The 26251-nt window shown below is 35.8% G+C and overlaps 4 protein-coding genes across 5 annotated transcripts; 2 read left to right on the forward strand and 2 right to left on the reverse strand.

Annotated features, from left to right (window-relative positions):
• Positions 1 to 19: 19 nt before the first annotated feature.
• On the reverse strand, positions 20 to 6236 carry LOC127938609 (platelet-activating factor acetylhydrolase). Its single transcript, XM_052535327.1, has 11 exons — positions 5972 to 6236; positions 5375 to 5517; positions 5141 to 5291; positions 4905 to 4998; positions 4743 to 4811; positions 2683 to 2854; positions 2322 to 2435; positions 2127 to 2218; positions 1504 to 1674; positions 1257 to 1405; positions 20 to 773 (listed from the first exon to the last, which is right to left on the reverse strand). The coding sequence occupies exons 1-11, from the start codon at positions 6042 to 6044 to the stop codon at positions 673 to 675; spliced, it is 1329 nt and encodes a 442-aa protein (XP_052391287.1). The 5' UTR covers positions 6045 to 6236; the 3' UTR covers positions 20 to 672.
• Positions 6237 to 7341: 1105 nt separating this feature from the next.
• Positions 7342 to 11582, forward strand: mep1a.1 (meprin A, alpha (PABA peptide hydrolase), tandem duplicate 1). Of its 2 annotated transcripts, none has more exons than XM_052535325.1 (14): positions 7342 to 7441; positions 7559 to 7583; positions 7673 to 7714; positions 7882 to 7922; positions 8092 to 8167; positions 8275 to 8392; positions 8661 to 8836; positions 8946 to 9167; positions 9293 to 9439; positions 9520 to 9735; positions 10367 to 10831; positions 10914 to 11087; positions 11168 to 11243; positions 11427 to 11582. In XM_052535325.1, the coding sequence occupies exons 1-13, from the start codon at positions 7388 to 7390 to the stop codon at positions 11215 to 11217; spliced, it is 1806 nt and encodes a 601-aa protein (XP_052391285.1). In that variant the 5' UTR covers positions 7342 to 7387; the 3' UTR covers positions 11218 to 11243; positions 11427 to 11582. The 2 variants fall into 2 exon arrangements, with proteins under 2 accessions (XP_052391285.1, XP_052391286.1); XM_052535326.1 differs by having other exon boundaries at positions 11168 to 11222.
• Positions 11583 to 12367: 785 nt separating this feature from the next.
• Positions 12368 to 16664, forward strand: mep1a.2 (meprin A, alpha (PABA peptide hydrolase), tandem duplicate 2). Its single transcript, XM_052534465.1, has 14 exons — positions 12368 to 12480; positions 12614 to 12638; positions 12729 to 12782; positions 12901 to 12941; positions 13070 to 13145; positions 13231 to 13348; positions 13440 to 13615; positions 13757 to 13978; positions 14104 to 14250; positions 14610 to 14825; positions 15097 to 15543; positions 15655 to 15822; positions 15971 to 16157; positions 16416 to 16664. The coding sequence occupies exons 1-14, from the start codon at positions 12430 to 12432 to the stop codon at positions 16564 to 16566; spliced, it is 2079 nt and encodes a 692-aa protein (XP_052390425.1). The 5' UTR covers positions 12368 to 12429; the 3' UTR covers positions 16567 to 16664.
• Positions 16665 to 16754: 90 nt separating this feature from the next.
• On the reverse strand, positions 16755 to 24631 carry adgrf3b (adhesion G protein-coupled receptor F3b). The gene is made up of 18 exons (XM_052534464.1): positions 24515 to 24631; positions 23948 to 24008; positions 23669 to 23681; positions 23397 to 23537; positions 22962 to 23117; positions 22833 to 22882; positions 21907 to 21965; positions 21670 to 21806; positions 21353 to 21571; positions 21031 to 21261; positions 20331 to 20477; positions 19996 to 20195; positions 19735 to 19914; positions 18168 to 19484; positions 18023 to 18064; positions 17906 to 17938; positions 17736 to 17805; positions 16755 to 17279 (listed from the first exon to the last, which is right to left on the reverse strand). The coding sequence occupies exons 1-17, from the start codon at positions 24526 to 24528 to the stop codon at positions 17764 to 17766; spliced, it is 3042 nt and encodes a 1013-aa protein (XP_052390424.1). The 5' UTR covers positions 24529 to 24631; the 3' UTR covers positions 16755 to 17279; positions 17736 to 17763.
• Positions 24632 to 26251: the final 1620 nt, after the last annotated feature.

A 26251-nucleotide genomic window follows, 5' to 3' on the forward strand; every position in this document is an offset into this window, starting at 1 on the left:
GAAAAAAAAACAATACCAATGGTGAGATATTCTGTTTAATATACAAAATCTCACATACATATAAAGAACTTAGGCATTTTTGTGGCTTTACTGGAAACCATAGAAATCTTAATCCAATGTGATTTTTTTTTTTTTTGCTGACCTGAAATTAGTAGTGTAAAAACTGATTATATTGACTTAAAAAATCAGAAGTTTAAGTTACAGATCCATAAACTATGTGGCTAGTTTTGTGTTAAAATCATTGGGGTGAAACAAGCAGGCTATGCTGAATATTTCACAGTATGGTATTTCATATTTTCAAATGATTTGCTAACTTTTGCCATGTAACATTTGTCACAAAATTAATTGAAAACACTGATATAAAAAACCCACTTTAAGTAACAACAGGAAGGCACATGATAAAAGGATGGTGAAGTGTTAAAAGTCTATTGCACGGTTTTGCAAGTGCTACCTTTCATAAGTCATCCTATATAAATTGTAGTTTGTCATGTTAAAAAAAAAAATTAATTTACATGCATAGTTACAATCCCTAGTGCAAATTCAATCGTACTCAAAATATAGTCTTTTATGGAATTTCATAGTGATAGATTGGCTCTTGCTCAAAGATGTAACCTTTTGACTCCATTTGTTACATGTGCGTTTGCAAGATTACATATATTTCATCTTAATCGATTATATAGATGATGGAGGGATAGTAATATTGGTTCCTGCAATCAAGTTGTCGTCTTTTCCATCAATTAAAGGATCCCACTGATTAAAGTCTCTGTCCATATCTGGAAAATAAAGAGATGTGTTAGATATATCAAACAAGTTTACAGTATTACATTACTGATGCAATTTTTTGGGGAAAAGTCTCCAGTTTAACATAACTCCACTGATTTGATCAAAATGGAGTACAACATTAATATTGTGAAATTGTATTACAATTTAAAATGTCAAATGTCTTACAGAGCTGAATTTTCAGCAGCCAGTACTAGCCTTCAGAAATCACTCTTATATGCTGATTTGGTGCTCAAGTCATTCATTTTTATCAATGTATGTAGAAAAAAGTTGTGCTGCCTAATCTTTTTGTGGAAACATTATATTAGGATTCTTTGATGAAAGATTTTTTTTTCACGTTTGATTAATTAGATGCATCTTTGTTGAATAAACACATTCAAACTTACTGACCCCAAACTTTTTAAAAGTAGTGTAAAAAAAAAATCTATAGAAAGTGAGATGAGGTACACTAACCCGAAAAAGGTAAATTAACTCACTTAAGTGGCGTTGAAGAAAAGCCAAAGTTGCTTTGTTGGAAAGATCCATGGCTATGTGTGGATCTATATTTCCTTTTAGCTTCATGAACCTTCCAATACACTTCCCGGTAAGAAATGTGAAATCTGGGAAGCTCTGATGGACTGTCCCTCTGCCAAAACACAGCACAGCACAATTAATTGAAGCACATTTTTCAGACTGAATTACAACTTGTAAAAAGAAAAAAAAAAAGAAAAAGGAATTACTTACTTGATGGTTATCATTTTTCTAGAAAAGATGGCAGAGTCCAGCTTCTTCATACGGATGATATTCTCAATCCACTGGAATTTTTCAGAGTTAATAAAAAAGATTGGCTGCTTCACTCCAGGGAAGATCTCCTCATCCAGAGGAACCATCCAGGTGTCCAGTGCCACACCACAGCTAGGAAGCAACATTGATGACAGGATTAATCATTTGTTTTTTAATTTTTTCTTGCAAACTACATGGCACTACCACTGTGCTGCTGTAATTAGTTTACCAAGTAAATGTGTCTTTTTTGGCTAGTTTAATTTGTTCTTAAAAAAAACCCCAACAAATTTATTGCTATGTTTTTTTATTATTATTAAATGATTCTCTCTTTGATGCAATTTTGAGTGCATGACAAGATTTCAAGTAGCATGACAGCATGTATAAAAATCTAAAAAACAGGAAACTTGCAGAGGGTTTCACAGACACCAGTGTGAAGGATAAAATAAAGGCCAACTGCACTAACTGAGAACATTGTTTCTCAGATTCCCTGATATAAGTTTATAATCTACCCACAAGATCTTGTAACACACAGACTGTTATGATATGTAAAGGTCACATGACTTTCTAGTCAGCTCAAAACATACTTGAATTTGACATCCTTGCTCAAACATTCGATCACTGTCGCACCTCCAAAGGAATGTCCCATAATCGCTGTTCTAGACAAGTCCATGGAGTTCTGAAATGCAAGAAGGCTCGTCATCAGCAGACCGGAACTGAAAAATATAACTGAGCAGTTCTTAATTTGAACTAAACTAACTTAAACTAATTTTAATATTCACCTCCATTGCTGACAAATCAAAGTCACTCTGTAGTACGTTCTCCACAGACTTTCCTGAATTGATGTCAATGAGAATATCCAAGGCTCTGATGCATTCATCTGCTCTTTGCTTTACCTGAAAAAAAAAAAAAAAAAAGATTAATTTGCATGGAACACAGACAGTTCTAGACAACGTAGAAATAATAGATAACGCTTATTGCTTAAAAGGATAATGATTATTGTTGGATTTTCCTTGCAAAACAACACAACACAAACATTTTTGGCTGCAAATATCACAAACGGGCCTAAAAATTTTAATGTGACTGTTTAGCATATCTGATATTCTTGATATCAGATGAGTAACGAGAGGATGATTTCCTCACTTGCTTGTTTCTAAGAGGAAACTCCTTTTCGTCTGGTTTCAACGGCCTGTAGTACATCCAAACCTCTTCTAGATTATCAGACACAGGCTTGGCTAGGTCACATGATGGATGCTTTTTTGTTCCTGGCTCAGTATGTTCTCTGAAGTAGAAAGTTGCAGAAGCAGATTCATCCCTGAAATTAAAATTTTTACATTTAAGTGAAAGAAAAACAACACATTACTATTAGTGATCTTGAGATTTTTAACAAGAGTGAGAATATTTAATGTTTTAGAGAAGCAAAATCAAATTTCTAGTTAATGGACCCCAGAATGGATACAGATTTCCAGACTGTAAATTAATTTTCATATGTACATTTATAACATTATATTTTGTCTGTTTTTTTGTTTTTGTTTGTTTTTTACAAAGATGTTAAATTATATAATACGGTTAACGCTGATACAAGAGTGTTTAAAATACAAGATTTAAAAAAAAAATACAAGAGAGGAAGTGATGGCAAACATGATATCTTTCTCTTTTGACAAATGTACTGTAATCAATCTCTCAATATTTTTTTTTTCCTTTTTTTGGAAAGCCGTTGAAACAATATATATATATATATATATTTGCTATTGGGGCAAATGAGATTGCAAAAAATATATATTTGTTATAATTCTCATTCACCACTATAGAAGTCAGAACTCAACTATAACAATTTGCACTTCGTACAACTAGTAATTAGATATAACAAATTTGAAAACTTTAGTTATAGAAAAAATTGTGTTCCCTACAATAGCAACACTACAAAGTATTTCCATTGCTACATTTCGATTTAAAGGGGTCATGAGCTGAGAAATTAAAATCTTTTGACAAATTGTTCTATAAAAACATTCTGTAAGTTTCAGAACTCAAAAATGTCTTGTTAGTCTAAAAACAGCTTATACTGAATGTACCACTTTATGAGGTAATAGTTTGGTTAAACCCCGCCTCCATAGAAAAAGATTAACGCTTGCTTCTTCATCACTGCCTGCTTAGCTCCACTCACCGATTCACACATGCAGTGTAAATACTTAGAGAGGCAAACGCAGGTCTATGCAGAAACCAAGGAATAAAGATGCTCAGAAGAAAACAAGATGCTGTGCAGTGCCAAAGTGTGGAAAAACAGTCTTTGCATAGATCCAACATTAGGAAAGAGTGGATTAGCTTTATTTTTAATGAAGTTCCACGCCGCATCAGTAAGAATTGGGACCTTTGTTCACTACATTTTACTGTGGATTCATTCACAAACAAGGCACAATTCGACGCAGGATTTTCAGAAAGACTGATACTAAAAGATGATGCTGTGATGATTATATTGGAAACGACAGTAATGTTAACTGTTAACAGAGTAACTGTTTTTATTATGTGGCCACTAATGCTTTCCCTGTTATTACAGATTTTTTGATATACTGAGTATCTGTGCATTTTTAACCTAAATCATAGCAGCTTCCATCTGTAAAGGATATAGGCTGTCAAACATAAACAACTGTTAGCGAATCATAGCAGTGGGTGTATACTTCTGAATCTACAATCCGACCAAGCCTATTCAAATATAGCATTGTGATGAGGGGAGTCAAAACAGGACAGAAAATAGCCTATTACTTCTAAATTATGTTTTTTTTTTTATGTAAAAATTTTGATAACATTATAAATGGACCTCAGGCAACAGCACAAAAAAGGCAGTTCATGACCCCTTTAATTTTAAGTCTAGTTGAATTCAGACCCTATTTCTTTTTTTTTCTAAACCTGAAATGCAGTGTTTCACCAACACTGCTGTTCAGTGTTACTTGTCAGTCCACTGGTCAACACTGTTAAGAATGTGATGACCTAGTTTACACTATTGTTTGCATTCTTCTCACACACTTCGACTACTAACATACAAACACTTTCACTGGCACAGGGCAAGGAGAGTTTACTGAACAGCAATTGTAAACGAGTCAGTTTGTAGTAAGTGTAGTAAGTAATCTCTTATCTCAATATACTGGTCCAGTTGCAAAGAAAAAGAAAACTTTTATAGCTAATAAATTCCAATGGAAATCAAGCACCTGTGCTCCACAGCTGCAACAATGAAGCCCTGGGAAGCCATTTCAACACATATGGCTGAGTACAATGTTCTGAAAATACAACACAAAAACACAGTGGCACTTTAAAACACTCAATCAAGGATTGACATCACGTTTGCTCCTGAATTTTCAAATCAAACACACCTGAAAGCTCCCAGTCCATGAGAGAAAATAATAACAGGATATTTCCCATCTGGTTTAAATGATGCATTCCAGGCTGCTGGGATTTTATAAGACCCTAATGCAAACAAACACACACACATAAATGTCCAAAGCATGACAACAGCGGCAACCAATGCTTTAACCACATCTCAAAGTGAGGAAGTGGCATGGTTGGCTGACATTTTCGAAGGGCTCAGCGCTTAACCAAAAATTCTTACCAAAGAGGTAGTTAAAAATTCTTTCACTTAGTGCTCTGCTCATATTCATAAAGTCTGCGAGGCCATTGAAATACTCCTTGCACGGGACCCAATCTGGCATATGAGGATTCTTGGATGCATGGCATGGATAGTAGAGTCTCAAGAATGCACCCTTGATGAAATATACATACATTGTTTAAACCTGATGATGACATACAGACAATTCAAGTACACTGAATTCAAGTGCATACTTACTTGGACTGTGTGCCCCACCATCAGGTCTGCGCATCCCACTTGGTGGGGTCCTTTTCCTGGCGGGATACCCAGAGTGTTGTGCCCGCTTGAATTACCCATTGTGCAAACAGCCAACCAGTTCCACTTAGGTAGAGACTTTAAACCTGAAAAACAAGATTACCACACTGTCACCACAGTTCATGACAGAGCATGACATGACATGTTTTAACAAGATACTTGACTCGTCTCAGCTGGCACCGTTCTTGGTGCCTGACAACTTTTAGTTAACTCAGTGCTTTAACCATTCTGGTTTATTAGTCATATGAATACTGCTTATTAGAGAAGTAGCTCATGTGAGCTCACTGACTGTGCATGTGGGTGTAACAATGAAAGCCAATACTGTTATGTTTTACATAAATACAATATAAAAAGTTCAAACGATGGTCGGAAAATTAGAAAAAATATGCAAAAACTTTTATGAAAATCAGTGACAAGATAGGAAGTGGCTGTCAATAGCGAAACCAGTGACAAAGACCAGCTTGTTTACTATTAGCATACAAGCCACTGCTATGACGAGGTGTCGAACAGCTGGTAAAAAAATAATTTCTTATGACTTACTCGACGTTGACTTGGACCATTCATATATCCTCTTGACCAGAGTCAGCTGAAAGAGTCTGCCAACAGAACACATCGACGTTAGCAAGGCTAACAAACATCGAATCTCAGCTTGAGCAGCAGGAGGAGCCTCGACTCGACTCAGAGTCAAAGATCCTGCTGAGTTTGAATCAGTGTGAAAATCGTACTGATTTTTTTGGGGGGGAAAGTATTTTAAACAAATCTTTTCAGTGAATGATTCGTCGAAAGAATGATTCGAATTGAAAACACATCCCAGCGTTCTCGCCTTTGATGACAGATTGCAACGCAAGCCAATAGCATTCGAGTGCGGGCTTGTGAAGCAGCATTTCATTTGGTAGACTAACTGAAAGGAACACGCCCCTTCAATGAACAAACCAATTCAGAGTTAAGAATCGTTTCCAGAGTCTGAACTCTGAAGTTGAACAAGATTCGAAACGGCGAAACTGCTTAAAATGAACACTGGAAATCTCGTCCACGAATGAACTAAACCAGTGGTTTTCCAACCGGTCCTGCGAGCACCCCCAGCACTGCACATTTTCTGTGTCCCCCTTATCTATCATTCACAACTGATTCAACTTATCAGCTCATAGAGAATGAGAATGCAAGAACTGAAATGGGTGTTAGATAATGTGAGGTGCTACTATGGTGCTTGCAGGACCGGTTTGAAAACCAGTGTACTTAAAAAAACAAAACAGATTTTCACGATCGAGGATCCACACGGCAGAGTCAAAAGCAGGCATATCGTTGGCTCGATTCATCACGTCATTTTGTGAAGAACGATGAAAGTAATTGTACCAAATAATTCTGAAAACGTAAAGGCTATTAGTAGGCTATAGCCTATTTGTTACAAGTTTTTAATAAAGATTGTGAACAACTCCTTGTTTTGATTCTTCGAATCTTAAACTGATTCAAAAGATTCGAGTCACTTTTGATGAATCCAATCAACTCCATGCTACTTTAAAGCCTTCCTCGTGTGTTAATTGAATGCATTTAAATTCACACATTTTTGCTTTTAAAATCGTTGTATTGCCAAAGTTTTATCACAATTTTAGCACTTATTTGGCTATCATCTTGATTTATCTAATACAGACATAGGAATTCTGTTTTCTGTACTTTATAAATAGCCCAGTTCTTTTTGTTTCATTCAGTTACAGAAACATTTACTAGAATCTGGATTGCTTGAGCTGATTTTCAGTATGTTGGGCTGCATTGAGTTGCATAAGCTTTGCAAACTGCACATAATTTGCTAACACTCAGACACGTGTTCCTTGGGTTATAACAGTACTGTCAGCAGTGAGATGTTTCAAAGCCATTGTTCTAATAAACATGGTCAAAGGTTAAAGTTCTCTATATATAATTTAAGCAGTCACAATTTCTTGTACTCCACATATTATCAGGATGCTTTTACCAAGGCTGCTTGTCTTTACAGTGCTGGCTGCAGCACTTCACGCTGTGAGTGAACAATTTTCTGAATTTATAATTTAAATTTGATAACATTTACACAGGCTTTGGACCCTGTTGACTGGTATCTCTAAATGCATTTAACCATATTCCTTCGATGACTTTCAGATTCCACTTTCAACTCGTATTCATGGTAAGACTTATGATTTTAATTAATTACTGTAAATAATACATTTTAATTCAATTCATCTAATTAATTATATAACACCATTTCTTCTACAGAGGTTGAAGATGAACCCGATTTTAACCCTTTCATCAATCTTGGTAATCTATATCAACTTTGATATATTACATTACACAACGAAGGCAACAAAGTTAATTTTAATACTACTGTATATTCAAATGCATACTTTAAGAATGGATTAATGTACAAATGCCTGAGGAACTTCTTTACAACCTTATTAAAAATTCATTTTTAACTTGTTTGTCAGGAGCAAAAACCCAGCTGATTGAGGGAGACATTGCCATACCTGTAGGTGCATAATCAATATATGTATGTGTATATATATATATATATATATATATATATATATATATATATACATATACATTTTTTTTTTTTGCATGTGTTAAAATTTTCTTAATTTATCAGTATCTATTGTTGATTTTGAGAAGGTCTATTAAAATCTATCTCTTTACAGCCTGGCCGTGTTGGTCTTATTGACGAAACATACAGATGGAAGTTCCCTATTCCATACATTCTGTCTGACAGCCTTGGTAGGTGATTTTTCAGTTGCTTTCAAGTACAAAAACAGAAACTGACAAATCAGTATTTTTATTATGACAATATGATAATATGGATAACTTATTTTCTTTTTACACAGACCTTAATGCAAAAGGTGCTGTTCATCAAGCGCTTGAAATGTACCGTCTAAAGTCCTGTGTTGATTTCAAACCCTACGAGGGCGAGAAGACATACATCAAATTTGAGAAGCGAGATGGGTATGTGTGAAGCCAACCACTAGAAACTACAAAATACAAATTTTGAGCATAAGCAGGTTCACACAGTATTTTGCCCCAATTTCAGTTCATCTGGGCCTGACACTAAGTGTGTACATGATGATAATAATAACAACGGATTTTTAAGAAACACATAGACTAACCCTAGCCTTCAAATAATGGTGCTCTTTATTGGATTCAGCCATCAGAAAACATACAAAGTCAAATTTTATAAACAAATCACACTAACAGGACTTGCATTTGGTGGCAGGTGCTGGTCGTATGTTGGAGATCTACAGAATGGGCAGGTGCTTTCTCTAGGGCCTGGCTGTGATCATAAGGCCGTGATTGAGCATGAACTGCTGCATGCCCTTGGCTTTTACCATACACAGTCTCGCCAGGACCGAGATGACTATGTGAAGATCTGGCTAGATCAGGTCAATGAAGGTTAGTTAGGTTTGGTGTCATTTGCTACAGCATGTAGTTTAATATTCATTACATACTCTTACAATTTAGCAGGTGCCTTTTTTATGTCACATATATTTTTGTTTTTTAGGCATGGAGCATAACTTCAACAAATATGACGACAGTTTTGTCACAGATCTAAATACTCCATATGACTATGAATCTGTCATGCATTATCGTCCATTTGCTTTCAACAAAGACCCCAATATTCCTACCATCACCACCAACATCCCAGAGTTCTTCAACATCATAGGGCAATACCTGGACTTTAGTGAGATGGACATTGTCAGACTGAATCGAATGTACAACTGCTGTATGTTAATAATGTTAATATAATGTATGGAATAGAATATATATACACATGTAGATGTAAATATATGAAACAATATATAATTATTTATAAACACTATTTATTTAATTATTATTTATTTGCTGCAGCCTCTTCTCTGACCCTGCTGGACCAATGCACTTTTGAAAACATAAACATTTGTGGGATGATACAGAGTTCCACTGATGATGCTGACTGGGTCCATCTTAAAAGCTCTCCTGGCTCCGAGGACCATACACTCAGTGGACAATGCAGAGGTTACAAATCTCAATCACCTGAAAAGTATCTTTTTTAAAATGGCTGCAGTTTAATCACATTCTTGCCTTGTGATTTTTAGATTTAGGATATACTGTGCACTTTGACACCTCCACTGGACATGCAGAGCAGTCTGCTCTCCTCGAGTCCCGCATCCTGTATCCAAAGAGGAAGATACAATGTCTCCAATTTTTCTACAAAATGACTGGAAGAGTAAAGGACAGGCTAGTAATTTGGGCCAAGATGGATGATGGAACCGGAACCGTGCGTAAATTAAAGAAACTCCACACAATCTTGGGTAATTGTTTGTCTTTTTGAACTTCTAGTAGCCTATATGTAGAACTTTTAATTTCCATGGAATCTTAACACTGATTCTTTATGGTGAAAAAAGGATTCTTTAAAAAGTTATTATTATTATAATTTTTTTTCCCAAAAAGCTGCATCTGAAATTGCATACTGTATATAAGGTACTACATTTAGTTTAAAAATAATAAATAGTATGTCATCTGGATATTTTCGCCCACTGATTTATGAATATGATGAATTTAGACATACCATTTAGCTACAATTACTAAATAGTATAAAAGTAGGCATATTCAGATGCAGGTTTTTTTTTCTTTTTTAAAGAACGGTTTAGAACTGAAAGGTTCTTTGTGTAACCAAAAATGTCTCTTTTTTTGGCATTGCTGTGAAAAACCTCCTTTGGTACCTTTGTTATTAATAGTGTATATTGCAGGAAAGCTATAAGATATGATACGCACAAGATTGTAAAATAATTTTAAGTCAACGTTCAAAGTCCGCTTATTCATTTATTTATTGTGTATAATCAAAACAACATGCTTAATCATTTACTATCTCTTAAATGATCCCTTATGTAATTGCTTATCATAAAATGAATGTGATGAAAACAAAAGGTTTTTCTCCCCCAGCTGATGAAGACAAAACATGGAAGATTGCTCATGTGCCGATACAAATAGGGGCAAAGTTCCGCTATGCATTTCAGGGAGTTAAAGGAGACCCCACTAACTCTGAAGGAGGCATATTCATCGATGACATCAGCCTGACAGAGACGCACTGCCCTGCCGCTGTATGGCGCATCCAGAACTTCTCAGGCATCCTGGAAACAGCTGACTACAACACTGTGCTGAACAGCCCACGTTTCTATAGCCCTGAGGGTTATGGTTTTGGCGTTCAAGTACGACCACTGTCTGGTTACTCTGATTACACGGGCAACTACACTGGTCTGTACTTCCATCTGGCCAGTGGTGACAATGACATTGTGATGCAGTGGCCTGCTCTGAACCGCCAGGCCACCATAGTGGTGATGGACCAGGATCCAGACATTAAGCTGAGGATGTCCTCTGCTCGTAGCCTTACTACTGACATGAGCACAGGTATACTGAGAGTTATAGTGATTTGTATTGTGATTAAATTAATACAACAAAAACACATCATTTTTGTCTTCCTGTTCCCTAGTCAGTGGAGGCAAACTAATATGGGACAATCCAAGAAACGTTGGTACCTTTGACCCAAGTTGCCAGTGTTATCGTGGAGATTCATTGGGATGGAGGAGTTTCATAAAACACTACGACTTACGCAGAAGGAATTACCTGAAAAATGATGACCTCATTATCTTTGTTGACTTTGAGGGTATGTTACACTGACTGTCACATTCGGTCTTAGACATTTATACTGTTATTGTCTAACGTATTTTTTGTGTCTTTTTGAAGACTTAACAAGCCTGATAAACAGTGAAGTTCCAATTGCACCAAAGGTTTGAGGCCAGTAAGTCTTTGCTAAGTTACGGTAAATATAGCAATTTTATTCTTATTGACCAAAAGCACTCACACAATTGAGTATTTTTTGGTTTAACTACCATACCTTTTGAATCTACTAATAATTCATTAGGAAATATCACTTTTTTGATAAATGAGTGATATATTTATGAAATCATATGAGAGAATTGACTTGTTTAATCTCTTGAAACAGGTGTCAAATTCTGAAGTCTGAAGAGAGAAAGCTGTGTGCATTGGGAGAACGTCATTCAAAACATTTTTAAAATGGAAGCATGGCAGTAAAATCTGTGTTTAATATACTCACACTGTTTTTAAGCACTCTCAATAAAGTCTTAAATTACACTCTTTTGCCAAATTGTCATTTTAATGCAGTGAATAGTAGAGGTTTTGATACATATTGCACTGGCATCTGAAGTGATATACCTACATGCAGTTGAACCTTGTTTTCTCTGTGAGCTTTAATGTTAATGATATGATAATATCTTAATCTTATCTGAAATCTCCCTGATATGATATGACTGTATTCACCTATGTTTTAGGGCTGAGGTTAAACTCATCTCCATATCTTGGCCTGTAGTAAACCTAGACATTTGCAGATTAAATATCAAAAAGATCATTTACATATAAGCCTTTGGACTTAAAAAAAAACCTGATGGTTTACCAAATCAATTCCACTAAATTAATTAAAATACATAAACATTGTAATGGCTGTTATTGATTATATTCATTACATATTTTCATTTACATTTCAAGCATAATATGTATTTCCCCCTTCCATTCCAATGTTTATGATTGGCCATCAAATACAACATTGCTGCTCAAATATGGGCTGATTAAGATTAAATAATATGTTGTGCTTCATTGCTCATCAAATGATATGAGTGACTCTTTTGTAACAATGTGACCCTAACCATTCTGACCGATTTAACACCTGATACTGTTGACATAAAGATGGATACAAATAATAATAAAAATGATAATGATAGAGAAGAGCTAAAATAGATAAAGAAGAGCTGATACAAGCAGTATAAAGACACTTCACTACACATGACAGCCCAGTAACTAACACTTTCCACGTGGGTCACTTCACCTGGTAATTGTCTCTAGTTTTCAGATCAAAGTTCCACTCCAAATCTGACTTCATAGATATGCTTGTATAAGTGTGTTAAAACCTGTTCTCCACTCTCGGAGTTGACATGGACTCTGTGTGGAGAATCATTTCCTTCATAGTACTTCTCATGCTCAAGGTATTTCAAACTTCATTTAATTATTGATATTTTTGGAATTTAAAACAGGTGAACTGAACAGACTGAACTCTGGAAAAGCAAACACAACATATGTAAATATATTAATCTAATCTATAATCAATTTACCTTGCAGGGGCATGCCCTTCCAACTCAGTATGGTACAACACTTTAATGATCATGTTAAATTAAATGTTATCTATAGTATTTGTAGGGACTCTTATAGATATTTATGCTTTGTTAAATGTTAGGTGAGGATGCAGATGCAGGTGAATTACGGGAGGACATTCTTGAAATCAATTTAGGTCAGTAAAAAAAAAAAAATGTATACTAAAAGTAACTTTATTATTTACATAAGTATCCTCTATGCAGTAAAATCCATATTATACATTGTATTTGTTCAATATGATTTTATACATTCAGATTCCCAAAGAGATTTGTTTGAAGGAGATATTGCTGGAGATGTAAGTCTTTCCTTTCAAAACAAAAATCCATTGTTCAAATCTCTATGCCTTTTGTTTTTATTTTTTTATATTTACTATTCAGTCTCATCATCACAATTTTGATCATTCCTAAAATTAATTCTTCCCAGCCACGGAGAAATGCAATATTAGATGAAAAAGCAAGATGGGAGTTTCCCATTCCATACATCCTCACAGATAGTTTGGGTGAGATTATTTTCTATTACGGCGAATGCAAAATCAACAAACTGATTTTCAAGATGAGAAAATTCATAAAGCTTCTCTTGTTTAGATCTTAATGCAAAAGGAGTGATTCTTCAAGCTTTGGAAATGTATCGTCTTAAGTCTTGTGTGGACTTTAAGCCCTATGAAGGAGAGAGCACCTACATTTCTTTCACAAAGCTGGATGGGTGAGTAAAATTCAGCCTTTCTGACATGTCACGAAATTTGGAATGTCACATTTTTGATATTACATATTTCTTTGTTTTGTCATGGTTACAGATGTTGGTCATTTGTCGGAGACTTAAAGACGGGGCAGAATGTCTCTATAGGGGACAGATGTGACACTAAGGCCATTGTAGAACATGAACTTCTTCATGCACTGGGTTTTTACCATGAGCAGTCACGTTCAGACAGGGATGACTATGTTCATATCTGGTGGGATCAGATCATTCCAGGTTATTATTGCATCTATTATAATAATCTCTCTTTTGATATTTTGCTCATTACAGCTCATGCAGATTTGTGCATTGCATTGCAAAATTATTGAGGAAGGATGGAAAATATGCACTTTTCTATTGTCACCTTCATTTGAGCAGGAAAGGAGCACAATTTCAATAAGTATGAGGATGATTTTATAACCGACTTAAACACGCCCTATGATTACGAGTCCATCATGCACTACAGGCCTCTGTCTTTCAACAAGGACCCTGATGTTCCCACCATAACCACCACCATCCCTGCCTTCAATAACATAATAGGACAGCGCTTAGACTTCAGTGCTCTTGATCTAGAGAGGCTGAATCGCATGTATGAATGCAGTAAGTTAGAACATGCTACAACTACCTCTCACAAACATTGACATATTTTGTGCATGTCTGAAAAGCAAATAAAACATAAACATTCCATACGTGCAGTATTGTCATGTCTACTTGGTTTCTTTCAGGTGCATCCCTCACTCTTCTGGATCAATGTGCCTTTGAGCAGATCAACATTTGTGGAATGATTCAGAATGATGAGGATGATGATGACTGGGTCCAGACTTCAAGCTCTACAGATGCAAAAGACCACACACTTGGAGGGCAATGCAGAGGTAAGGAGAAACTTTGAGAATTTCAGTTTAAATTAAAAGAATAAATCATAGTCAGGGCTTAACAATAAAGATTTCTATATATATATTTTTTGTGGAAGTTACATTACCAAAAATATAACAGATTTAAAATAATAATAATAATGTCCTGATCTAAACGACATTTCCAAGACTATCCTATACTCATGCAGTTTAAGTTTTCTTCTGTTTTAGCAAACTAGTTAGCATTATTTTATTTTTATTTAAAATAAGCACAATTTGAAACTTTCCTCTTGAAAACGATTAAATGTAAATGTAAATATTAAAAGTCCAAATGTTTATTAATGCCATTTTGCATAAACACTATGATTCATTGTTATTAGATGCTGGCTATTATATGAAGTTTGATACTACTAACAAAGCTGAGGGACACAGTGCTTTGCTGGAATCACGGATTCTTTACCCCAAGAGGAACCAGCAGTGCCTTGAGTTCTTCTACAGGATGAGTGGAGACCCTGGTGACCAGCTTATCATTTGGGTCAGAAGAGATGATGGGGCCGGAAATGTTCGCAAAGTCAGCAAAGTTTACACATTCATGGGTCAGTTATAATGCAACATATAGACCCTATGTAGCCCCGCCCCTTTTCAGTACTGCACTCATTATTTTCTGTCTTTTGGATACATACTGTACAGGGCTGTGTTTCCCAAAAGCATCTTAAGCCTAAACTGATCGTAGATCCATTGGTGGCAATGGGTCTACAATGTACTTATGCTCATGATGCTTTTGGGAAACACAGCCCAGTACAGTATATATAATATAGTTCATATTTGTTATATATTGAATATTGTGTGGCTTTTTGATTTCTTCAGGTGATGGGGACGAGTCATGGAAAATTGCACACGTCTCTCTAAATGTTGAGGAAAAGTTCCGGTATTTCTTCCAGGGTATTGTTGGCTCCAGCAAAACATCAGGAGGGATCTTTGTAGATGACATTACTCTGACTGAAACATCATGCCCAAATGCTGTCTGGAGGATCCAGAACTTCACCAACCTCCTTAAATCGGCCCCACATGGTGAAAGAGTCCAGAGTTCCCGTTTTTACAACTCTGAGGGTTATGCTTACGGAATTAATGTTTATCCAAACGGCAGGAAAGGCTCATCTGAAGACTTTGTTGGAATCACATTTCACCTCTTTTCTGGCGAGAATGATGCAGTTTTAGAATGGCCTGCAGAGAATCGGCAAGTCACTGTATCGGTTATGGACCAAAATCCAGACACAACACTTCAAATGTCTAACAGCAGAAGCTTCACCACTGGTGTGTTTATCTGTCTGTCTGTCCCTCTTGTTATATATTCCAGTTTGATATCACTTTGCAGGACTTAAGGATTTATGATTTTTCAATGATTTAATGAAATCACTAACTTAGATGCTGACTCGCGGTGGAATAAACCATCTTCATTTGAAGAATGGGATGAAAGTTGCTTTTGCTACAGAGGTCCAGAGTTTGGCTGGGGCACATTCATCTCGCATGATCAGCTCCGCAGGAGAGACTTCCTCAAGAACGACGACCTGATCATCACTGTTAATTTTGATGGTGAGAATCTTCTTAAATGGAGATATCAGAAAATCTGAATGTAGTGCAAAACTGTTTCACCCATCCCCATAATCACTACAGTATATTTTGATAACTATAGTGATAAATATATTTGCTAACTGTTAGAAGTGTGATCTTTTACAACCAGATTTGGCACATCTTTTAAGATCAGAAGTTCCAATCAAAGCTGGCCTCTCAAGCGACCCTCAATCTGTAGAAGAAAGCTATGACAGACCAAAAGTCCGGCAGCCACGAGCGATCAGTGACCCATGTCAGCCAAACCCCTGCCATAATGGAGGTGTGTGTGTCCTACATCGGGGGAAAGCAACTTGTAGGTTAGTGCACCTAAATCTGACTGTTATCTCACCTTATTTCAATATGAAACCACAGTTTGCTGTTTAAGAAGTGTGTCGGGTTGCATCACCTGATTACATCAGGAGATCATTTGGCGTAAACTTGTGCCAAACAAATCCACTGTGATGACCTCTAACATGAGCAGCCAAAGGATAAAGACAGTCTGTTGTTTAAGAATAAAAAATGTCTTGTGTTTATGTGGCTTATAAAGTATGTTGACAGTTATATGCATTCTGCAGGTGTGTCTCTGGACAGGCCATTGTGTACACAGGAGACACCTGTGAGAAACAGCACATCGATGGAGGAATTCTGGGAGTTCTGATCGGTGGTGCTGCAGGAACTATAGCTCTTACTGTCGCCATTATAGCTGTGATCTACAGGCAGAACTAAACCTATGTCATCATATTTGACATCTGAATAACACCACTCTTTGATAAGCAAAGTATTTTATTGATGAATCATCTTACAATAAACATCTTTATTAACAATCCTATCTCTCTATTTTTCCATATCCCTTTACAAGAAACAAGGAAACAGGTCTAACAAGAGAAAAAACTAAAAAAAAAATATGTCAAGCTCAAGAAGAGTGCTTAAGAGCTGTTAAAATAACTTTGGTTCTTCGGATATTTAGTCACAATTACTAAATAGTACATAGAAGTTGATGTCATAGTTCCTTATGTTTTGCAAAATAGAAGCAGAGCTAAAACTAAGCAGCTTACAACCAAGGTATGTGACCAATTTTTACATTGTATGTAGAGAGACATATTTACCAGACATGTAGAACAGTGTTAAATAAAAGACAACAAACAATCAGGGTAGAAAACTATAGATAATTGCTACATATATACAGCAGCACTTGTATTCACAATCATGAACATCTATATATATATTTTGTTTTTAAATCTGTTTCTCACTGTTTGTTCCTAATGTTATTCAGTAAATAAAAAGGGATGACCACAGCCTACACTTTGTTCCATAGATGCTAAGTCTTTTAGAGTACTTTCAGGTCTTCACCAAACAGTTGTGCTCCCTCTTACATTTTTGTTGCTGCTGTGGGTTCAGAGGTGGATGAGTATCCTGTAATTTTTTTTAACATGTTTTTTCTGCAATGCAAATTGGAAACAGAAAATATATTAAGGAAATTTCTTAAGAATTTTGATTTTCTTTTGTAAAGATGCCTTTGAAGTTGTTAAATAATGGATGAACACCGACTCTGACTCCGTTATGGAAGTGAATTGAATAAACATTGACTGACCTGATTTGAATAATGCTTTAGAGCTTAGTTTAATTAGTTTAATAATTGATTAATTTTTCAACATTTAGATTGTTACTGAATTTAATTAAATCAATATTTGAAACAAACTGGGTTGAATAATGAAAAGGTTGTCTTTTGTAGAGCTGCTTTACAGCTGGAATGGGATGTGCTATTTTCCTGTTTATTGCTGTGAAGCTGCTTTGAAACAATCTGCATTATTTCAAGCTCTATATAAACAAATGCTGACATAAACACTCTTGGTTGTAAATCAAGCAAGGAAATGAATGTACATCCAAACACTTACCCTGTGTGCATTTACTTGTATGGATCATTTATTTTGTGGTTGTTACTGTTCCTTGATCTTTTGCTGATTTCTGATGGAAGGAAATCAACATTGAATATTTTTAATCATGATTTTATTATTATTAGTAATATATTTTGAATCAAGAATTTGATGCGTTCCCCACAACTTACCCCCAGAACTATTCTCAGTATTTCATCTCGGACCTAAAAAAAAGAAAAGAAAAAAGAACATGAGTGTCCTGTGGTGCTAACTCTACAAATAGCTGTAATGTCAATTTCAGTGCATACCCTTTTTTCTGCAAAACATCCTGTCAACAAGATGAAGAAGCCCTAGAAGGAATAGATGATACAGAGGAATCGGGTATAAATGATTTAATACATCTATTGTAATTATTTAAGTTTATAATTTGCATGTAAAGACTGGTTTAAATACCTGCAGGGAGTTGACAATGGTGAATGCGTAATGCACTACATATGTAATAAACTGTGTAAAGTCGTCCATCAGAAACACAAAAAGCCCCAGAATCCAAGTCCCACCAAAAATAGGCGTGAGAAAGATAACCACTTTGATGATGCTTTTCGCCGCTTCTTTGTCTCCCTTTTTGTTGCTCTCAGCTCCAGACGGCTTCAAAACGGTTGCAATGACCACCACCATGGAAAACACATTCACCAGCACGATGGTCCCGACTGGGAAGAGAAATGCGTGGATGGATCCCTGCATGGCTGACTTATAGGTAAGCCAGCACGTTTTAGAGCTGTAGTATGGGATGTCCTTTGTTTGGTCGTAGTACACATATGTAACAGCCACAGTCACTGTCGGACAAACATAGCCAATGGTGAATCCGAGGATCATGTACATCTTTTTTCCGATATGACTGAAGACGAACATGAGCTGGTGAACCAACATGACGCTCAGACACAGCATCCAAAAGAACATCGCAAGGAAGAAGTAATGCTTCGCCAACACCAATACCAGGCACAGGGATTCATTTAGGATTGATGGGAACGAGGAAGCTAAGAAGCTGCAGTCTGCCAAAAGCAGACACAGAGAGATGTTGAGGAGAGCAGTGTGCCGGAAGTGGGAAAGGTTGGATTTGACTACGGCTTTCCAGACCAAACACTCGATGATGATGTATACGATGAGAGAGCAAATGGAGACTCCCAGTCCAACGTACGTGAGCTGATCTAGAAAAGGCATGCTTACTGCATGCTTAGACATGAGCATGGAGAAGGAGGTGAGATGGTTGCATTGACAGTACGCAAGGTTCCCGGAGCCTTTAACGAATTCGCAGCCCTCATCTGACCATCTTTTCTCAGTAACGTTCCAGAACACGCAGGTCATCTTAGTACTGCCGCCCTGTTCATTCGGAAAAGCCATTTTTATGTTCACTGATGACTGAGTGTTGTTCTCAACTGTGCTGGATACAACTATGCTAGGAAAAGTTGAATCCTCATAGCCCAGCTTTGGCATGCGGTTGGCCAAGCTCTGTAATCCTACTGTTTTCACCATATCTGCTGTTGCATTCAGCTCAACATCCACATTGAAAACGGTTCTGTTGCAACTGCTGCCGTTTCGGCAGATCTGAAGCTGAATATTTGTGGAGTTGTAGCCTTCGCTGGCATTTATTCGGATGTTTTTCACGAGACCTTCAACGGATGACAGATATTGTGTGGCCACTGAATTGCTCTCTTCCTTGTCTCCCACATCCCAGGTTACATTCAGCATGCTGCTGGCTGAGTCGATGAAATCCTATAAGAGAACAGATTTGTTTTTACTGTAACTGGTAACTGTGAATAGAGCTTAAAGAATAGATTTTTTTTTTTTACTGTAACTGGTAACTGTGAATATATTAACAATTTTGATAATGATAGAACCTGAGATGCATTTCAAGACTGTAACATGATGAAATTATATTGATTTAATATACTGTGTTAATCAGTTTTTTTTATTATCTAATTATATATTTATCAAAAGTAAGTGAAATGGATGAAATGCTTACTGCAAGAAGGTTCTCGCCTAGTGGCATGTTTGCTGATGCCTTGTTCATAGTTTCGAAAACAGAAACTGCTGCCTTGACATCACCAAAAGTGTTATCACTGTCATCAACTGTGTTATTTTTCAAGCTCTGAAAGATAAGCTGAGCGCCTTCTTGTGTTGCTCCAAGTCCTTTTTCAAAATCCTGGAGAGAGATCAAAATGAGACATTTCCACAATAAAGGCACAGTTCAGATGCTATGATTACCTCTTCTAGATTTGCATACCTTTGCTTGCAAAGCTACACTATTCAGGATTGCTTTAACACACAGAGAGACTTCTTCCCCCCATTGTTTTCCATTGCATTTGCGTTTCATTATGCCCTGTCTCCCAGGCGCAGTGCAATCTATACTGGCTGTTTCATTATTCTTTGTTTTTGGCCATATTCTATCTTCAATTTTGTCCTCTGCACAAAACATGTCACTGGCTATAAAAACAAACAAACAAACAAACAAAATGAATCATCCATTCATTTTTTTTTCTATTACTTTGCCAGTAACCAAAGGGTTTTGGACAATGACATATACACTTGCATTAGTAAAACATGACTTTCAGTACTTACGGTAAATGATTGGTACTTTTATTGTTTGATTTCGCAGCTGACCCAAAGAGTTCTCTAAAGTGCAACTGGCATCAAGTGAACTTGGTTTGCTTGCCGCTACACAGTCAACACTGAATACCGCTGTATAACTGATTATTCCATTGATTTCTGCAAAAGATAGGTATCCTTTTTTTTTATCTGTGTTCGCTTCCAATTATGTATAAGTACAATATTCATGTAACATATGTAACAATGTGGATATGCTAAGCTTCTATCTATCTATCTATCTATCTATCTATCTATCTATCTATCTATCTATCTATCTATCTATCTATCTATCTATCTATCATTATTATTTTTTACAGTATAGTAATACATTGTATCATTTAAAATCAGTTTTTTTTTTTTTTTTACTATTCTTCTAATAAAATGATTTCATTCATTCATTTTAAAATGTGACATATATCTAACTCCTTTTTTGGGGGCCACTGCAAGGCACATTTTTGAAGTTTGCACATTTTCATCATGTTTAATGAAACATGTTTACATTAGCGATACTTGGTAAATTGCTTCATTATAAAAACGATTAAAACTAAAACTATGTCTACATAAATATAATATAAACCTTGTGCGACTTGCAGACTCAACTGATCATCTGCTGTAGATAATAAAAAGTCAGCCTCACGTTCCATCAAATGAGAGATTTATAATATAATTATACCTGCTTTACTTGCTGAATTTTCAGTATTTCCGAGTTTTAGCTTGGCTGTGTAGGTTTCAGTGCTGTTTTCGATGGTACATGCGATGCTGACTTGGGTGGATGTTGATGCAGAACAGTCTGCAGTTTGTGGATTGCTTGTCACATTAATGACCTCTGGCAGCAGTGCAATTTGAATAGGTGCTATGGCCATGTGAGCTAAGTTCCCTGAGACAAAAAGGCAGCTGTATATTCCTGGAATATCAAAGAAATGATAAATTAGCACAACAAGTCACAATATAGTTAATGGAATCCTGCTTTATTCACATGATAGGATTCAACACACCTGACCAGTATCCATTTGTCTTGAGCAGTGTGACTGTTGAGAGATCTGTACAAGTATCTGACAGCTGTACTTCACTTCCTGGTCCCAGAATCAAAGGGTCCTCATCATCTCTGGACATCTGCCACACGCACTTGCTCATAGCTTCGATACTGGTACAGTTCAGTTGTTGTTTTGAATTATAACACACTTTTCCTGTAGGTGCCTCCATGTATACCATGCCTGCAAAAGATAAGAAAGTACTGTGGTGGTAAAAATTTGGGTAGGAATGGCTGGATAGATTGAACAAGTGGCCAAAAATACTAGTGCAAGTGTTTTACCTAGAGACCTAACACTGAGACTGTAAACTGATTTTTGCGTCAACAGCGTAGCAATTATGCCTTGGACTTTGCTGGTGGAAAACACAGAACTAAGAGACACTGTGAAATTGTGAGCGTACGTACTTAACCCTGTGTAACTGTGTGACAAAAGAGAAGAAACATGATGTTTTTGGTTAGAAATCATCATAAATGGCATTAAAGAGGAAATGAAAATAATGATAGGAAGAAAGATCTCACGTGGTGCTTTGGATAGTCAGTGAGTTGAAGGCATTCAGCACATTAAAAGCACTCAGCAACTGAAAAGCAAATATGTTAGGATGATGAGTATAGAGCTTTGTCATAAATGAATAAATAGCTGCTCTGTATTTTTAGGATTACATAAACTTTTCACTTTTGAAATATCATAGAACTTTATTATATGGCGCTCTCTATACATGACTTGGTGTGTAACTAAAGATACTTTTACGCTTTCATATGGACCCTTTTCACAGACTGAGTTTTTTTATTTTTACTTTTGCATAAAATTACAAATCTGACCAAATTCTTTAAATTAATCCAAATGAACCCACATCATACAACTGACCTGAGACCAGTTTAAACCATTAAACACTCATCAAATTACCAGATCAGAGCCATCTGGTGGCGAATGATCAGAATGTTGAAATGTTTCGAAACCAAGTTTTAAAAAAGTATGACATAACAATGCCTCATGTGGAGAAATCACATGGCTTGGCGACTTTGACACAAGCTGCATTCCACTGATTCCAACCAAAAGATGTTGCTAGGCCATTTGTACTGTATTTTTAGTGGACTTTTGTTATTTTAGAACAAGCCTCAAGATAGCATACAACAAAAAACTATTAAGAAATTTAACTTATTTCATCTCAAAGAAACATTTAGATTCCATGTCTTTATTTAGTGGTGTGTAGCCATGTAATAAGCAGGATAATGTATGGCCTTTGGGTCTCTCATCACTTCAAAATAAATCCCTATGCGTCAGTGTCTTGATCGCTGTGTGGGTTTTTATTTTGCTATAGTGACCTGCTGACTGTACATTATCTCTTACATATTTAATATTATATTATTCCGTTTTGTAGCTGCTTACAGATAGCTACTGCCTTTCACAACGAATGATCATTTCAAATGAGGAGATGTACACGTACCGTGGCTTCGACTGTTGCGTTGCTCCCAGTGAGCATGCCAATGAGTGAAACTGTAGGGTAGCAGCAGTGAGACAATCATAAATGCTGTAAATTCTGAACTGACTTTAATCTAAATTTAAGACAACTTACCGTTCATTTTGGGCAGACACAGAGGTGTGTAGGTTGATATATTTGCCACACATTGTTGCACATTGCAGCATTTATTTACACTGTCACACACAAGATTGCTCCAAACATAGTCTGTTCCACACCAGCATGTTGAGTTTTGGCCAATTATCTCACACTCTACAGCAAACATATGTGAACATATACACATATTTATACACACACACACACACACACACAAAATGCATATTTATTCTGTAAATGAAATGTAATCTGTCAAACTGGAATTTTTATGCATTTAATCCTTATTCTTAAAAGTCTTATCCTATTCCTTTTTACTGTTAATTACTGTCTATCCTGAAATGTTTTGATACCGATAGACTTGTGATTAAAAACAGAATAAACACTGTGTGTCAGAAAGCATAAACCATTACTCACATCATGGTAGATTTAACGTACCTGCTGCTATTTCAGCGCCTGTGATAGTTACTCCCGTTGTATCCAGAACAGTCCCTATAAGTCCAGGCAGATAGACTCCCACATTTAAGGTTTTATTTCCCTCAATCATGATCTCTGCCCAATAGGTCACCTCTGTGGACCCTGAAAACATATAAATTGTAAAATCATAAATCTGCTGCACGTTTTCTTGGTGTGTGCTATAACTCTTTATAGTTTGTGGATTTTAAAATTAGATTGTGGAAAAGATTACGTCTGGTCAAATGAAAACTTACCCACATTTGAAGGCTGTTGTGTAACAGAAGAAGAAAATAGTTAGTACCTTTGTTCTGCTTCTGCTTTTTAGTTTTTAATCATAAGCAATTGATAATGTGTACCAACAAGAATGGAATTCTTACAGTATGTATTAGAAAAAAACTGTAAGGCATTGAGTCAACAATACATTTAAATGAATTTGCAGCACACAGGAGTATGTGACAATCAGGCAATTATTAATGATTTGTATTATTCAGGATAAAATCTGTTGTTTTGTAATACTGCCTTTATAAACTTACTTGGCCAAACATGAATAGTGCAGCAAAAAGCAGCATTCCTGCACCAGAGAGTGTCTTGATCCTAAAGAGGTTAGATTGGATTTTTGTTTTTTAAATACAGTGACAAACGTAGTCCTCTGAAAGAAACTTACAAGTGAAACCTTTCTCTGAACTTGAGTGAAATTGTTCACAAATTTATATTTATACTATTTTATATGATAATACAATAAACTGAGGCATGTAATATCTTGCTTAATCAAACGGCAAAAAACACAACTTCACCAAAGCTAAAGGCTGCCTTCAAAAGCAGCAGTTAAATACATTCACATGGAACATTATTTTCAATAATTGTCACATAAACTGAACAATGATCTCGCATATCAAGTTTGAAGATCAAAAAATAAAAAAAAAAATAAAAAAAAAAATCAATAGATTTAATTAATTGAATCCAAATGACACAATGATAATTAAAATGATCAACATATATTGAAAGATGAGTTTTTTTTTAAAATAAGAGCCTTAGTATTCTTATTTAACTGCTTTTGCTATAAAATATCAACTACAGATTATATAAACAAAAGTACTGACCTTATAATCTGCATTTTAAAAGAGATGATCCGCAAGTTTTAAGCAATTTTATCTGTCATTACAATGTTCCCTGTGAAGAACAAGTTTCCAGAGTGAAAGGTGGTGCTGAATGAGAATTAAAGAAAGTTGACGAATGCAGTGGGGCTGGTAAAAGCTAATTTACAAAGCTCACTCTTACATTTGCATTTTAGATTCCCCAAGTCCATAGGCCACCTGGATAAGTTAGCACACGATAGTCATGGCTTCAGACTTTCCATTGAGATTTGGCTAACAAATGTAGCTCAGAGCTGCTTTGTCCAACTATATTTGCTAGATAGCCATTTGTGACTGATTTAGATAAATCATTTTCATGTTATACATGCTGTACTTTTAGAAATAAGACTTCTAGACTTAATAAGTTCTGCTGTTTCTGACTATCGAATGCCGGGTGGCCGATGTACGAAATTGTTTCAATTCAAGCTTCTTTTTCTTTTTCATTTGTTGTTTTAAACCACCAGTGTTGTGGTTATGTTTTCCTGTTATTTTGACCACAACCGTATCCAGCTCATCTAACTCACATATGACTATGGTAATATGTGGTAACACACAGGAGCTCCACCGACCATGTTTATTTAGCATGAAGGGTGAAAACACTGAGCCTCATTATTTGGCTGTGGTGGAGAACATGAATATGGACAGTTGTGTAATGTTATGTAAAGACAGATTTAAAGGGTACAACATTAGTAGGGAATTAAAAAGCATCAGTGTTAATGGGTATGGTTTTCATCATGCACAATACAAACTCAAATCAAACTGCTGTTATTATTGACATCATACCTTCTGTGTCCAAGTACAACTATACAGATTCAAAAGGTTTGTTTTCTCATCAAAACTTTACTGTAAACATGACTACTGTAAATACACTACCGTAAACATATATTAATTTAGTATAACATTAAATGAAAGTAAAGGTTTTAAGAACAATTTATTGTTAGGGAACACACTTGCAAATTAGATTCTTATTTTCTTCAAATGCATTTGTTTGTTAAATAAGCATCCATGGAAATCTATCTATTTTGCATTCTCATTCAAAATTCCATTCAAGAAACCATGTAAAATGTAAGCTGGCATTTTGTCATATCATTTGTTTGTTTCCTATTGATTTATCCTATTCTATTTATACTATTCCAAGGCAATGTAGCCTTCAGGTCAAAGCTGCAGCATTCTGTGAGGTGGAGCTGAATGAGAATGTCTGCTCTCCTATATACTGATTTTAATATGGGTCATTTTTCAGGTTTTATTTTCAGTGTTTACCATAGCAATAGGAACGGTGCATGTACAGAAATCAACTTAAGTACAAAAGATCACAAGGTAGAGTGTTTTGAAAAGCTGAAAAAAAGGACTTTTTCATTAAGTGATTCAGAGAAACAGTATGAACAAACCCGCAGCACCACAATTTACATCCTTTCCGGTACATTCAGGCATTGACGTCAAACCAGTGACTAATGCATTGATGGTCTCCTAAAAGTGTACTCACCAAAATGAAAGGAACACAGTAGACATATGCAAAATTCAGACTGTTTGGACATTCAAAATAAAATCTCCTGTGGATTGGAGCTTATGTAAAAGAAGTAATTGATAGTACCAACAATAATTTGTTTATTTTGTAAACAGAACAATGTACTAAATATAAAAATAATGCATTTTTAAAAGTCATGGCTTCACCAGAATGGTACGAAACTTGGTGATTTTTATGGC

The sequence above is a fragment of the Carassius gibelio genome, chromosome A20, assembly GCF_023724105.1.
Source record: "Carassius gibelio isolate Cgi1373 ecotype wild population from Czech Republic chromosome A20, carGib1.2-hapl.c, whole genome shotgun sequence".
Lineage (NCBI taxonomy): Eukaryota > Metazoa > Chordata > Actinopteri > Cypriniformes > Cyprinidae > Carassius > Carassius gibelio.

Excerpts from the sequence above, each read along its gene's own strand:
- mep1a.1 (XM_052535325.1), top strand. The coding sequence starts at position 7,388 with ATGCTTTTACCAAGGCTGCTTGTCTTTACAGTGCTGGCTGCAGCACTT. Across the intron at positions 7,715-7,881 it reads TAACCCTTTCATCAATCTTG|GAGCAAAAACCCAGCTGATT; the intron begins GTAATCTATATC and ends CTTGTTTGTCAG. Across the intron at positions 8,837-8,945 it reads GCTAGATCAGGTCAATGAAG|GCATGGAGCATAACTTCAAC; the intron begins GTTAGTTAGGTT and ends TTTGTTTTTTAG.
- adgrf3b (XM_052534464.1), bottom strand. Across the intron at positions 21,966-22,832 it reads ACGCAACAGTCGAAGCCACG|TTGCTGAGTGCTTTTAATGT; the intron begins GTACGTGTACAT and ends TTTGCTTTTCAG. Across the intron at positions 20,478-21,030 it reads AAATTCAGCAAGTAAAGCAG|AAATCAATGGAATAATCAGT; the intron begins GTATAATTATAT and ends TATCTTTTGCAG.
- LOC127938609 (XM_052535327.1), bottom strand. The coding sequence starts at position 6,044 with ATGTGTTCTGTTGGCAGACTCTTTCAGCTGACTCTGGTCAAGAGGATA. Across the intron at positions 1,675-2,126 it reads AGCAAGGATGTCAAATTCAA|CTGTGGTGTGGCACTGGACA; the intron begins GTATGTTTTGAG and ends GTTGCTTCCTAG. Across the intron at positions 1,406-1,503 it reads AGAAAAATGATAACCATCAA|AGGGACAGTCCATCAGAGCT; the intron begins GTAAGTAATTCC and ends GTGTTTTGGCAG.
- mep1a.2 (XM_052534465.1), top strand. The coding sequence starts at position 12,430 with ATGGACTCTGTGTGGAGAATCATTTCCTTCATAGTACTTCTCATGCTC. Across the intron at positions 12,481-12,613 it reads TAGTACTTCTCATGCTCAAG|GGGCATGCCCTTCCAACTCA; the intron begins GTATTTCAAACT and ends TTTACCTTGCAG. Across the intron at positions 14,826-15,096 it reads CAAAGTTTACACATTCATGG|GTGATGGGGACGAGTCATGG; the intron begins GTCAGTTATAAT and ends TGATTTCTTCAG.